Source organism: Mytilus galloprovincialis, chromosome 12, assembly GCF_965363235.1.
Source record: "Mytilus galloprovincialis chromosome 12, xbMytGall1.hap1.1, whole genome shotgun sequence".
Taxonomy (NCBI): domain Eukaryota; kingdom Metazoa; phylum Mollusca; class Bivalvia; order Mytilida; family Mytilidae; genus Mytilus; species Mytilus galloprovincialis.
In genome coordinates, this window is record NC_134849.1 from 56,250,101 (window position 1) to 56,265,037 (window position 14,937).

Below are 14,937 nucleotides of genomic sequence, written 5' to 3' on the forward strand. Positions count from 1 at the left end.
AATTTGAAAATAATTTTTTCTTGTCTCGACTAGTGTGGTGATTTTCAAATAGGGGATATTTTAGCAAGACTAAGTTTAATAGTATTCATTTTTATTTTTTGCTGGACGATGTCTTTTCCCAGTGAATATAGCCGGATAAATATAGGCCGGGTTTCTGTAGGGACAGTTTTGACATACTACATAGAGAATACTTCCAAGAAATCATTGTTTTTCCACGTCAAAATTATGTAGAAAATCAAATAGTGGTTAGCTACAGTTTTTACACTCTTTTGACTGGTCGCCGAGATATCTAAGCTCTACGACTCCATGTCCTTGATGCCAGTCAACTTTCCGATTTTCATTTTATAGATCGTTTTCATATTCATTTTAAAAAGTCCTGCCAATTCTTCAATTTTAGCAAACAATTTAATTCTCCTAGAAGTTACATACTCTCATCAAATGTGCCGTTGTCCCGTCGGAAAGTCGCCAGTTGCAAAATTGCTAAATCTAGTCAAAGGGACGTAACTCATACAAAACGTCGCAACATTTCGCGGAATCCGCTAGACGTCGTTCATTTACTGTTACTTGACCTTAAAGTCAATAACTGGATTGGTTTTTAAAAATATTTGGTTTATTCAAAAATATTTCGTTTCTTTTTTTCTTAGATCTGTTTCAAATATGAATCTTAATGACAGGAGTCTATCGCTTCAATTTTACAAATACTTATGTAACATTGTTGGTTCTGAGGCAGTTGTCAGGACAAGAAGAGATATCTTTTCTGCGAAGGATATTGTCGACAATACATGTACCATTTCTACAACTTTCATAAGTAGTGGCAGTAAAGCAGAAGGTCTAGATCTCAAAGGTAGTGATTATGATATAATGATTCTTGCTAACTTTCTGCTGGTGTATGAAAGCTTAAATAACGTACAGTATGATCCACGTGACATAATCTTGTTTATGGATACAAACGACACAACACCCGGATTTACAAAACTGAAGTTAGCTAACAAATCACATCTTGATGTTGATGTGATACGCAACTGGTCTGAGACTGTTGGAAAAGAAACGTATATCTCAAGTAAACTTTTTCGGGAGAGAGACGTACCTGATAATATGATTATTCATGGTCCATGTCGGTCTTCAGTTGATGGTCAACTTGATGGTGCAGGGTGTTTTAGATGTAAACAATGGATCACACCAGCTCAACAATGGATTCACAGATCACGTGCAGCATGGCCAGATAGCATGCTAGTTACTGCAGCTGTACAATACGGAGTTTTATTTGTTCCTATTGGATGCAAAGATTCTCCAAACGAGGATTTACAATGGCGAATATCGTTTTCTGTGACCGAAAAACTGTTGATTTATTCTTTTTCACATATTCAGTTATTATGTTATGCCTCAATGAAAATTATATTGAAGGACTTCATCAAACCAAGACATGGCGATCTACTTTGTTCCTATTTCCTTAAAACGATAATGTTCTGGTTGAGTGAGGAGATAAATCCATCAGAATGGAAACCTGAGAATATGATTTCGTGTCTCTCGGATTGTATAAGACGACTGATTTACTATGTTGAATATAAAACATGTCTTCATTATTTTATTCCAGAAAACAATCTGTTTGAAGACAGATTTACTGACAAAGAACATAAGGAATTAATTAACACATTACGGTTTATCTATGAATCCCCATTTATTTCTGTATTAGACACTTCTACTTTTCAAAACTATAGATTAGAATCACTTAATTCGCGTGGAATGATACTATCAGCGTCGGAATTGCCATGTTATAGTTACCTGAGAGTATTTCGTCAAAACATAATGTTTAATTCAGAGTCCATTTACAGAGCGATTAAACATCTTGGAAATGTTTGTGTACATAAAGAACTCCGTACATACATCTTTTCTACAGATGCCAGGAAACGTTTACAATCATCTAATCATTGTAATATGATGGCTAGAAACAAATTGTTTTACCAACAATACAAAAGAACATTGTTTTACCTCAAGATAAGTTTACGTTCAGAGTCAATTTCCCCATGGTTATTGTTAGCATCTTTATTTTACAAATGTCTCTATATAATTAACTGCGGCATATCTAGTTTTTCTCCAGAAAAGATACATCTGCATCCTGCCAACAGCTTGGCTGAACAAACTGTATTCAATGAAATGAAGCAAAAATGCGGATTAATTAACGCGTTAAAACATTTAGTAATTGACAATGTATATTTTCGATATCCGTATAGTTTATTACCAGACGAACTGGGACATTTTAAATTCGACCGAGAAGTGATTCCGATATCTCCAGATGAATACTCCTATTTTCTACAAATTCTTTGCTGTGTACAGCTTGGAGATGACAGAGGAGCACAGAACGCTCTTCATGATTTTGAACTAACAAATAAGTAAACGATACTTTATTTTCTACAGTGAGAGTTTTTTCGTTAGTAACTAGCAAATACAAGTCTTTTTATAATGAAATCATTAATAAGATATTATTAACATTTGGGAAACTATTTCAATTCTAAACAGCGTTTTTGTCTACTCTAGTTAATTTGGATACATTTTGTTAAATCAAAATCAATATGAAAACAATTAGCTATATCTAGTAAAATAATGGTGAAATAATTATCAATTGATATTATGATTATTTTTGTCCTTTCTTTGTCATTTTTATTTTTAATATTTGTTTTTGCTGGGTATTTCATTTGTTTTTAATGACAACTAGTGTTATATGATTTTTCATCAGTAGTTTACGAATCAGCAATAATATAGCATTTCTTTTTTAATTATGAACTATCTCTTGTACTTATACAAAGTATTTGTTTTGGATGAAATTCGTTGAAAAATGTTTAAGAATTTTTTCTATGAATTAAGCATGTTAAGGGGCTCGCAGGTCTAAATCAAATTCTTTATTTAATATAGGATTTTTCTATATTTTTCCATAAATGAACTTCATCTTGTACTTAATAGACAAATGAAATCAAAAAATGGGGTCACCGTTCATTTACGCTCACAACCTACCTTCGAAAGAAGCATACATTTTTGCTAATGTCCTTTTTTTCTGTTGTACTAATTGGAGAAATAGTGGTAATATCGGAAAAAAAAAAAAGAGAAAAAATTACATAAATTGCTTAAATTTCACAATTATTAAGTTTATGTACAGCTTATTCGAAAACAAAAATAAAAAATAATAGGTCACCTATGAGTTAAAAAAGATATTTCAATTTTAATGCCAAAAAATGGCATTTTTGCACCAAAGGCAGATAATTTGGAGCTTTTTCAATGAAATCCACATTTTAAAAGTTCGCTGGGCCCAACACGAATTGATTTTTTGGAGTGATTTTGTACCATATGATAAAGTAACTTAAGGTAATAAATAAAATTTGTAATGAAAAAATAATGTTTTATTTTTTTTCTGAAAATCTTATATTCGCGAGCCTCCTTAAGTACATATTTCTCTCATGCAAAGTTCTGATTCCTTGTCCAGATTATACTTTTTGGGATGTTTTATCTGCGCTTTGACTTTTGTATTAGGTTTTTAATTTTCAAATATTTTGGCAAGATACATTACTTGTCAAAATATTTGAAGACATCAGTTGTCGAAATGAGCATCTGGTGCAGCAAAATCGGTGACGTGTATGTAATTGATAAAGTATTGTAACATTTTGTTACAAAAGAGTATAAATACTATACTTAAAAAACTTTAAGAACTTTTGTTAACTTTTAAAGGCGCTATTTAAGACTGTAACTGTACTTTTTCTCATCTACATTCTTGCAAACCTCTCTTCCAATTTTAATCAACAATCAAAACCTGTAACATCAGTTGATTAGGGACTTTTCCATTGAATTTTCCCCGGAGTTCAGTATTTTTGTGATTTTACTTTCTCTTTCTTTTACAGGAAGCCTTATGCAAGAGTGTGCAGTGATACAAGTACTGTTCATTCAATTGTTTCTAATAAAGTGTCACCAACTAAAATTGATTCAGTTGTAAAAAACCATACTATAAAAATTCTAGTTAAAAAAATACTACTAAAGTTTTAGTTAAAAACAAAACTGCAAAAGTTCGAGTCAAAAACAATAATACAACATGTACAAAGAGTACCCACATTTACGAATATTCATTTTCATACCTTCATGTTCCCGTTCAAGTGTGTAAATCAAATGGTGCTAAGTATAATCCTTTCCTGCTAATTGTGGTAAAATCTGATGTTACCCATATCGCCCATCGAAAAGCTATACGATTTACTTGGGGAGCTTCATCTAACCCAGGAATAAAACGGGTTTTCCTCCTTGGATATTCACCGTTGATAAAACCATTTATGCAAATGGAAAGTAACATGTATATAGACATTTTACAACAGGACTTTCTAGACGATTACTACAATAATACATTAAAAACGATGATGGGTTTCACATGGGTTGCTGCCCATTGCAGTGGGGTAAACTATATCTTTGTAGATGATGACTATATTGTTAATACCAAATACATTTGGGACAATTTGCATAGATTGTATATTGCTAGAAAGCGGAGTGTGTTTTGGGGATACGTCTGGAAAGATGCCAAAACTCAAAGGAATGCTACATCTAAATGGTTTATTACAAAAGATGATTTAAGGATGATGTTTGGCCGCCATACGCGAGTGGTGGTTCGTTTGTATTGACCGTTGATATCAATAATAAACTATTGACTCAGTTCAAATTCATAAAGCCAATATTTATTGATAATGTATAATTTGTATTACATGTAAAGAGTTAAACATTTCTCTAATTCATGAATCAAGATTTAGTATACATTATCAACCAGATAGAATGAACTATTTATTTTCATCACAAGGATTCAGATCCCAATGCAATTAGTTGAAGACTAGAAAAAGTTGCATATTAAATATGATATGCATGGTAGTGTAAACTACCTGTTTAGATGCCGACTTTAATAAATTGTAATGTAAAATCTTTGCGCATGATATTACTTATATTGAAAGAGATGAATATGTGCAGTGTTGTTTGAGGAAATGCTCTTTTACAAAATTTGTGAGAGAAATTATTAAAACTTTCAATAAATAACAATATTACATTTTTAATTTTCTAACCTTTATATTCTTGCTGATAAAGTCAGTATCAAAACTATATATGCCATTATCATTTTTGATCTGCAAAATACGTTTTTGGTTAAGCAGATGAAATAAAATGACACATGTAGTAAGTCAAATATAAAACGTTATGATAGCTGTTCGGTTGTATGAATGAAGTCGCATGCATTTTCTTTTTAAGTTTACGCGGATTGACATGAACCCGTGACGTTCCTACACTGTTACGCGACATCATTGCCTAACATTTTCAAAATCAGTGCCAGTCCATGATATTGAAAAATATAAGGCAGTAAGTTAAAGGGGAAAATGTACAAATTGACAATAATTCATTTGATCTAGCACCTGCAGTGTTAATCGTTTTTCCTTTGTCTTGAATAAAAAGTCTTTTTTCCTGTTGCAGTTTCTTGTTTCTGCATACTAAATGTTAAAAAAAGGATACAAAACCAATCACAATATAACTTGATATTAGCACTGAACTTGGTTTTATCTTCCATATCTTCAAATTTTATTTCCTGGATGCCTTATATATAGTGTTCCTTCGGTGTTCCTAAAACTATTTGTGTCCTTGTCCTAAGTTTTCGACTGTGTGAGATCTGTTTTCATGGTTTTTGAGCCAATTTCGCTGTCCGACAACACTACAGGTGTATATTTATTTTGGTGGTTTACTTTGCCTTGGTGTTGTTAAGGAATTTTACCAGTTTAGAGTTTGACATTTGTTTCTTTTATTTGATTCTGTACAAAGTGATATGTTTGGGATGGTATGCCAAGCTCATTAAAAGTTAAAAGTAATAATGGCATATTAAATTAATGTGCCATAATTACTTTTACACTTCCGTGAAAGAAAAACAAATTGTTTTGTAAACAAAGATGGTGGATAAAAATTTCGCTCACAGCTCAAGTTATGGGACAATTAATTGTAATTTACACTTTTAAATTGGTATAAATGGTGAAAAGTAATATTGTTTTAAGTGTTTTGATCTGAAAAAATGATCAAATGCAATGTATATTCCTGAAAATATCTCTATATTTCTTCTTTCTTCGTCGCGGTTTGAAAAAATCTTGCTACTATTACTGCGCGCTCACTCTCATGAAAAAAAGACACAACGGACACAGTTAAGACTGCCCCTTGACTTAATTAGAAATTGAATTTGTGGACGGTTAAGAACCAAACTTTACGAAAAAAGAGATGAGTTTAGCTTCCAAATTTTGAACTTTTCATTTCTATACAGCAATATTCCAGCAGCAGATGCATATGAAGTAAATATTTCCCAGTTGATACGATATCCAGAGTTTGCATATCCTTCCATTATAAGCTCGGTAGATGGTTGCTGCTTACAGGGAAGCTATTAAATAAAGTCAACAGTAGTATAAATCGATTGGCGAAAACAAACCCTAGTCACAAAACAACACCGAAGGTTACACATCAACTATAAGAGGAAAACAACGGAATAACAGAAACACTGAACTGCTACAAAAACAAACGCGAATATACATAGAAACGGACTTTTTGATAACAACTGCCATTTTCCCGACTTGGTAAAAGGCATTTGAAGAAAACAATTGTGGGTTGAAGCTTGTTTTATGGCTAGCCAAACCTTCCGCTTGTAATGCAATGTTTAAAAAAATGTTATAAAAAATGACAACATTACGTGACAGCAATACAGTACAAATAAACGAAAGGACAGAGAAATACATAAACAAATAATGTTTTATCACACCGCGGGTAAATTATGACGTTCTGATTAGTTTAACGACGTCACATGGTGACCCCCTATGGATCCGTAAGGGGTAAGTAAATTTCATAATACGTCACGACTACTCTAAATGGTGACTCATCTATTCATGCTGTTGTATTTGATTGTTCATTGTTCTACAAAACGCGACAGAAAAGTCGTGAGTGAGATAAATTCGTTATACGGTTCACTACTGACCCCTACGGACCATATAGGGCGAGTAGAATCCATAAGAGTTTCGGCCTTCGGTCTCACCCCTATTGATTTAACTAACCCGCTATCCGTAGAGGGTCAGTAGCGAACCGTATGCCATATAATAGTACATTACAACATGTAAACCACAGAATAACAACGGACACCTTGAACACATAGTACACCACAATAGAATTATGAAAGCTGCGTCACACAAATGTTATCAACGCCATAAAAAATGACGGCACAGGTACATTTCTTTTAATAAAATACAAAATTGAGATTAAGTTTGTCATGTTTGTTATGGTGTTAGTTTGTGTATTTTCTAACCAATACAAGAATATCAATATAGAATTATGTTAGTAATGGTGTAACAAAAACATGAGTTCCAAGTTGGAACCCGTAACTTACAGGCCAGTATATTTAACCTGGTTCATGATGTAAGTTCATGTAACATATCATTACAAATAGTATCTTCTGTATGTTTTAAGAAAATCAAGGTTTTTGGAACACAACTTATAAATTTTAGTTACGAATTAACTTAAGTAACATTAGTTACGAATGCAATGATAACTACCAAACAGTCTTAATCACGATGTACTTTGTCAAAGCGTTCGACAAGGTTTCAAATCGTCACCCTTTTCATAAAATTAACATCTATGGTATACAAAATAACTCAAAATTGGATCAAGGCATTTCTACTTGAAAAACACAAACAATCGTCATTAAAGGTATTTCTTACACTTCTCGTTACATCTGGTGTACCCCAAGGAACAATATTAGGTCCAATGTTGTTCCGTATCTATATAAATAACCTAACTCCATATTTACAACATAGCAAACTTCAGCACAATTTACAGTGAAATTAAAACACAAGATGATTGACATAAATAACAATTTGATTAAGTCTCACGATTTAGCAGCACAATGGGAATCAATAATATTAAAAGATATATGTCTTGACAACGTGATCTTGATTTGTATTGACAAAAATCAAATAATTCACCACAAAAATGTTAACTCAAGGGAGTATCCAACATTTTGACTAAAATATATTAGGCTCGTTTAATTCTCATGAAATTTTGACAAGATATTTCCTTTGATCTGTTGACAAAATGTAAAACATTCAAGCAATTTTATTGATCCCACAACTACAGGAATAATTTCATTGGATATATAGCAGTTTGACTAAAACTAATTTTGATCATTGAGAAGCTTAATTTCTCTTTGTTTATAGTATGTGATTAAAACTTTCACCTGATTCTTAAAGAGTTACTTCCCTTTGGTGTTCATTCCATCTTAAAAGAAGTATAATGTATTTAGTACCGGGCGAAAAAACTTAGTTTCAATCTGATTATCTCCCGGTTACAAATGCATTATATATATACTTTTTGCAAACCAAAGGAAACGTTGTTCATCTCTAGTTGGTCAAGATACTAAAACTATTGTCAGTTCTATTGTCATATTAAATAAGTACAATAGCTAGTAGTTTATTCACTGGGACCTTTAAATTTCTTCTAAGAAAAATTCATCACTCATTGATTAATTTACCTGAATAAAACAATTTCTTCTAAGAAGAAGAAAATAAATATATCAATTCACATGTTGGAAACTGCATGTAATGTTGTATTTATTCAATATCAATTTCAAACTGTTCAATATAAACACTGATGTGAACATAAAACGTTGATTTATGATAAACAAAATTTAGCATTGTTACTATTGAAATATGCATTTTTTGTTTAGTTATAAAATACATTTAAGAAGGCCTTGATTTAAATATCGTCATTTTCCAGTTCATATTTGTCAAGCATACAAAAAAAAATTTCAATGAAACAATCTTGAAAATTTCAGTTTTCACTAGTTACTGCAGCAATGTATGCTTTATGTCGCTTATGTTTTTTATCTATCATAACAATATAGCATAAAATGTTCAAGAAACCTTTAGAAATTGTCTATAGTTTTTTAAACAATCAATTAAGGGCATACGATACAGTTTTTATCCCGTATTTAAATTTTGATGAAAATTTACATGTAGGCTATTTTTTACCTGATTAAAACAAATGTGTAATAAAAAATATACCTTCATGTGCTACTTTTTGAGTAAATTGAGATTCAAATTTCAGATATTTCCTCATAATTCGGAATTGCGGACATATTTTTCCTTTCTATAGGAATACATAACTTTTTTGTTTTAAAAGATAAATACGAGCTGTTTTTTTGTTGAATTTTTGTGTAATCTATGTGTTATATAAATATTGCATAAATTTGTACATTTTATTTTACAAATAACTCAAATTTATCAAATATTCATGAATGTAGAAAAAAACGTCATTTTTTGCTGTATATGAATCAAATTTTAAAAAAAATCACTATTTACGTTTTCATGAAAATTGGTTAACATAACCGTCTTACGTAATCAAACCAAATGTCATTTTAAAAAAGAGGGGTCCATGAACTCGATTTCAAGTTAAATTAGTTTGAATGATAAAAATCAGCCAAAAACTGTATCACTTCCCGATAAGTCACCGTTTTACGTCGCCGATAATAACAATTTTCGTAAGCAACGTCATTACCTCACCTGTAATGCTTATCACAGCTTTCGCTGATAAGAAAGGTTTGGCGGAAAAAGATTCCAATCATTTTAACTTTAAAATATTGAATACAGCCTTTTAATAAACTTAAAAATATCTACTAGCTAAAGGTCAAATGGCAGTCAAGAAATAGAAAAAAATAGTTAGCCTAATTGCAGAAATGCATTCAATTTCAAATGATAAAGTTGCATGAATCGCCATAAACCTTAAATATATAACGTTATCCCCCCCCCTAAAAGGGTAAAAAGCAAAAAAAAAAATTATATCATGATCAATACATGAATTTGTCAACAGCATACCGTTTTCAAGGCTTAATGTATGCGCCCGCCTTACGGCTCGGGAATTTTTTGGTCTCTAAAACCCTTTTTTTTACATGTATAAAATTGAAAATGTATCCATAAATATGATATATATTTCTTTAAAAATGTCGACACAAAATACTATATACAGCACACCTTTTAATCTAGAATAATCAATTTAATTTATTTGGATATCAAAATATATTAATCAATAGGAACTTTATTCTCAGGATAATGACAAGGAACAACTATAACTATTTGTACATCATGTACATCATGTACATCATGTATGTAAACTTGAAATTCAATGCAGTTTGTATTTTCTTGGTAATGGTATAATACATATGTTAATTCTTCTATGCAAGATGTTGACACAAAATACTACTTATCGCACATTTTCTACATTTAATTTGAAATTATCTTTATACATATTAAAGATTTCAATTGTAAATAGACGGAATTAACCAAAGGGAGAATCAGAACAAAACAATGGAAAAATGAATAACGACAATACGATAAACAACAGTTCACAAAACGTTGCATAAAAACACACGAACCCCTGCCTACATTAAGATTGAGTCAAATACATAATACAATGGTATATTCAAGAACATAAGACTCGGAACATGCTGTGCGAAAACTATATCTCTTTATATAATGTGTGTATCTATTTAAATTTGTATTTTTCTTGGTAGTAGTAAAATAAATATTTTCTTTCTTCTTTATGTATAGGTTCTTTCAGTCCTGAGAATTATTGGATGGATGGCTCAGACTTCTTGGTCGAAGGTGAATGGAGATGGATTGGTGAAAATAGAAATTCTAGACCAATCACCGGCTATACGTAAATGTTCATCTGACTTATTATCTCATTTTAGGAGGGTCGCTCCTCAGTCAACACAGTGACTACAGTTTAATGCTTAGTGATCATTGTCATATTTACAGTTAGTTAACATTATTATTAGTACTAACTACTACCTTTGCAGCTTCTTCCTTTGTTTGTATAAGGCAGATCTTGTATAATATGAAACATACTTAAAGAGGAGCCTCGAAAAAAAGGTTTTTCTCGTAACATATAGCTAACAAAGTAGCCGACCGAGAAGACTAGATTTCTATTTGTGCGGGCCATTTATAAAGCAGCCCCGCATATAGAGTATGTAATGAATCTATTGATACAATTTTTCAAAAACTGACCTTTCTTTATGGGTTACCTCTATTAAACCCATTCAGCTAATAAATGAATGCTTGAACCAAAGATCCTGGTGACCACTGGAGTCATCGATTCAACTTTTTAGGTGCCATCATAACTTATTTTACTTTATCTACTGAAGTTTTCGATAAACATGTGATGACAAAGGATTACACAATACGTCGTTTTCAATTTTCCGATGTTATTTTCCTGTTCATAATCTATAAAAAGGTTTTTACCACGTTTTGGATCAGGTAATAGCTTACTATTTTCGAAGTTTTTCTTTCTGTTTCATTTTGAAATTGTCTGTTCTCTAGTTTCTGCATAGTTTCATTCGGGATAATTTTGTTGTTGGGGTGGGTTTTTTCAGGTTTTAATGGTCTTCAGAATATTTTGATTGCAGTGCTATTGATGAGTCTTGTGTAAACGAAACGCGTACGTGGCGTACCTTACTGAACGCGAATAGGAAGACGATGTTTACATTTGTTTAATTTTCAGGTTAATTGTTTCCTGGCTAAATCTGTATGAAGCTTGAATTCTGATTTATCTATACCACTATTTTTTCGATTGGCCTTTGATTGATTTTAAAACCTTAAATAACAAGTTAAAGTTTAAACTCAGAGTAAAATATAAACATGCAACAGCCAATCGAAAGGAAGGGGTGATTTCCTTGACATAAAGTGACGATTGTAGAGTAACGATTAAGTCCAATTCTCTGTTATAATCGATATATTTTTTAGCATTCATATCAAAAAGTGTTGTTTTATATGTTTTCCTATATGATAATTTGATAATATCAAAACATGGTTCATTTGTCCTAAAAGAATGATAATAGAGTTACTCTACTGTTTCCATATTAACGAACATATCATGCAAATAAATGAAAAAGGATTATTCATCTTCAGATACCTTTCATACAATTATTAAAGACATTTTCTATCAGACAATAGACTTTTTTCATGTTACTGACTATTGACTCCGGATCATATAATTTTTCAACATGTTACCTTCTCTGTGGTCAGACATCCTGGTAAGAGCAACAAAACAAAAGTAAAATTAAACATATAATCGGTGCAATTTGGGGGGAAAGGTTACTGTTTTCCGATGATTTTGTCACATATCGAAAATATAAAACAGAAAATGTTCCTCCCAAATTTTACCGATTATAAGCTTGAATTTACTTCTATAAGTTGCTCTAACTTACCGAGTACCAGAATGTCCTACCACAGAGACGGTAACCTGTCGAAAATATATAGACTCCGATATCAAAAGTCGGTAATATGAAAATAGTCAATTGTCTGATAGAAAATGTCTTTAATAATTGAATGAAAGGTATCTGAAGATGAATAATCCTTTTTTGTTTATTTGCATAACATGTTCGTTAATCTGGAAATGGTAGAGCAACTCTATTATCATTCTTTTAGGACAAATGAACCATGTATAGATATTATCAAATTATCATAGGAAAACATATAAAACAACACTTTTTGATGTGAATGCTAAAAAATATATCGATTATAAGAGAGAATTGGACTTAATCGTTACTCTACAATCGTCCATTAAAAATGTTTCAAAAGATATTTAGCGTCATCATTTATTTTTAAATTGAATTTTATACTTTTTGTGATCAAGATCAAGTGAAGTATGTCCAGTTTTTAAAGTTTCATATTGATTTTCTTTAGTGTTTCAACTCGTACATAGTTTACATGTAGTGAAACATATGAACAGTACAAATGAGGGATATAAAAATGTCAGTCATACGTTTATACGTTTATCAGACATCAACACAGTCATACCCGATAAAAGGGGCGGAAAATACTAAGGGAACATTCAAAACTGACAATTCGAAGGAAATCTGACAATTAAATGTCAAAAAAAAAAAAACGAAAAGTGACAAGAAATTTATACAATTCTGGTATAATAAAAAGCATCTTTAAGAGATAATCCATGATTTATTTTCATTGTCTAATTTGATGGCAAAACAATGCAAAAATTAAGAATACCATGAATGAATTACATAGTACACAGTTTTTGGCATCATGTCATGGAGGTAATGCATGGTGTATGAAAAATAAAGGTTTTACTTATTTCACTATGACAAACAAACAAGCAGAAAATACGTATGCATAAGTTTGATATGTTTCGGTTTAAATACAAGGTCACTAAAAATCGTTTATTTTTGTTATTATTGGCATTCACTGTACTGTCATCAGAAAAGACAGATAATTCTATGAAGTTGAAACTTGAATACTTTATTGTTTTCAGTGCATGGTCACCTGGACAACCAGATAATGCAGGTACAAACGAGCACTGCTTAGAGATTCGTTATTCGTTTGGGGTCCACTGGAATGATTATGTATGATATCATAAACAGAACTTCATCTGTAAGGCTCCGTAAGTCTAGTGCTTTAACTATATATATTAACATGACTAAGTTTCTGTAATTTCGATTGACAATTAGGGGGATTACTGTATTGTATTTTAAGCTCCGACAGCATCAATTGGGGATTTGATGGTCGCAAATTAAGTTTACTGGCGACGCGTTAACTGACAGAAAACAACGTTAAAACATGTATTTAAAATCTGGCATATGCCGTCTGCGCTTGCGCGTACGTCCCATAGCATCAATTGTCAATTGATGCCATGTAAATAAGTGACGTTATCCAATCAAAATGAACGTTACAAACGTTGTTGCATTAGAATAAACAAGCACGTCGCATTTGAATTTTTATTTATTTGTCAATGAAATGTTCCTTCTTTAATTTCACATTATATTCAATTTTCGTAATTTAAAGGAGAATATGTGACTAAGGAATAGAGTTTGTACAATATTTGACGAATAGGTTAATTTAAAACCTTTTTAGTAAATTTGAATGCAGATGAATTTCATGTTTTTGTTGGTTGGTTAACTACATTTCTTGCTTAAATCAGACCAATTATATCTCAAAAATGATGATGATAAGGAGGAGGATGTGGAGGAGGAGGATCATTATCATAAGGCCACATCACCTTGACTGTGATATTATAATCATTTTCTTTTACTAAAATACTTGGGCCAGAGGACCAGCAAATATCCATTATCTTTGTTCACCCGCCTAGCGATTGAGTTCAGTACTTCAATTTCCATGAAAATGATTTGTAAAAGTGTACCTTCATTTGATGGGTGTAAGAAGGTTCTAAGCATTACCAAACAAAATGACGTTATAATTCTTATCCCATGGACCAGTCCAAAAATAATGCGACAAACGTATTAAGGAAATCATTGAAGTAAGCGTTAAAATTAATATTTTATGTTTCAATGAAATACTTGCACGTATTGCTTTAAATTAAATATCAAATAGGAATTCTCATTAATTATTACAAACAGATAGAAAACATGCCAAGATTGACAGGAAATAACATTCACGATATCATATTTTATAGAATCTATCTAGATGTGCTTTCGATAATCTATGCGTATTCGTGTGTTAAGCCTGGTTTTCATAGCTAACTGAACCTCTCACTTACATGACAGTTGTTTATAATTCAGTTATAAAGATGGACAAATTATAGTTGTCCCTGATTCGGCTTTTGTATAGTCCCATAACTCTTGATTCAACCAACTAAAGATGTGCTACAAATTCCATTTATTTTCCAATAGACTAACCGTCATTATACTAGAGATTAACCGATGTTATTCGCCTATGCTCACATAATCCATTATGATATTCATTCATTTATTTAAGAGTGGATCTAAATGGAGGCCAAATTATTGGATAGCTCACGTTCTATGGTACAATTCATAGAAATAGTACAAGATCACATCAATTTTTAAGAGAAAAATGTAAATGATTTGCAAGACTTTTCATGTAAATG

The 14,937-nt window shown here is 31.4% G+C and overlaps 1 protein-coding gene across 1 annotated transcript; it reads left to right on the top strand.

Annotated features, from left to right (window-relative positions):
* Positions 1–650: 650 nt before the first annotated feature.
* Positions 651–13,444, top strand: LOC143055136 (cyclic GMP-AMP synthase-like receptor). The gene is made up of 4 exons (XM_076228278.1): positions 651–1,999; positions 10,629–10,700; positions 12,715–12,724; positions 13,348–13,444. Exons 1-4 carry the CDS (start codon positions 658–660, stop codon positions 13,442–13,444), a joined length of 1,521 nt encoding a protein of 506 aa, XP_076084393.1. The 5' UTR covers positions 651–657.
* Positions 13,445–14,937: the final 1,493 nt, after the last annotated feature.

Bases quoted from the DNA above. Each gene is read 5' to 3' on its own strand.
- LOC143055136 (XM_076228278.1), top strand. From the start codon at position 658: ATGAATCTTAATGACAGGAGTCTATCGCTTCAATTTTACAAATACTTA. The intron at 2,000-10,628 runs GTTTACGTTCAG...CTTTATGTATAG, and splicing joins ATTGTTTTACCTCAAGATAA to GTTCTTTCAGTCCTGAGAAT.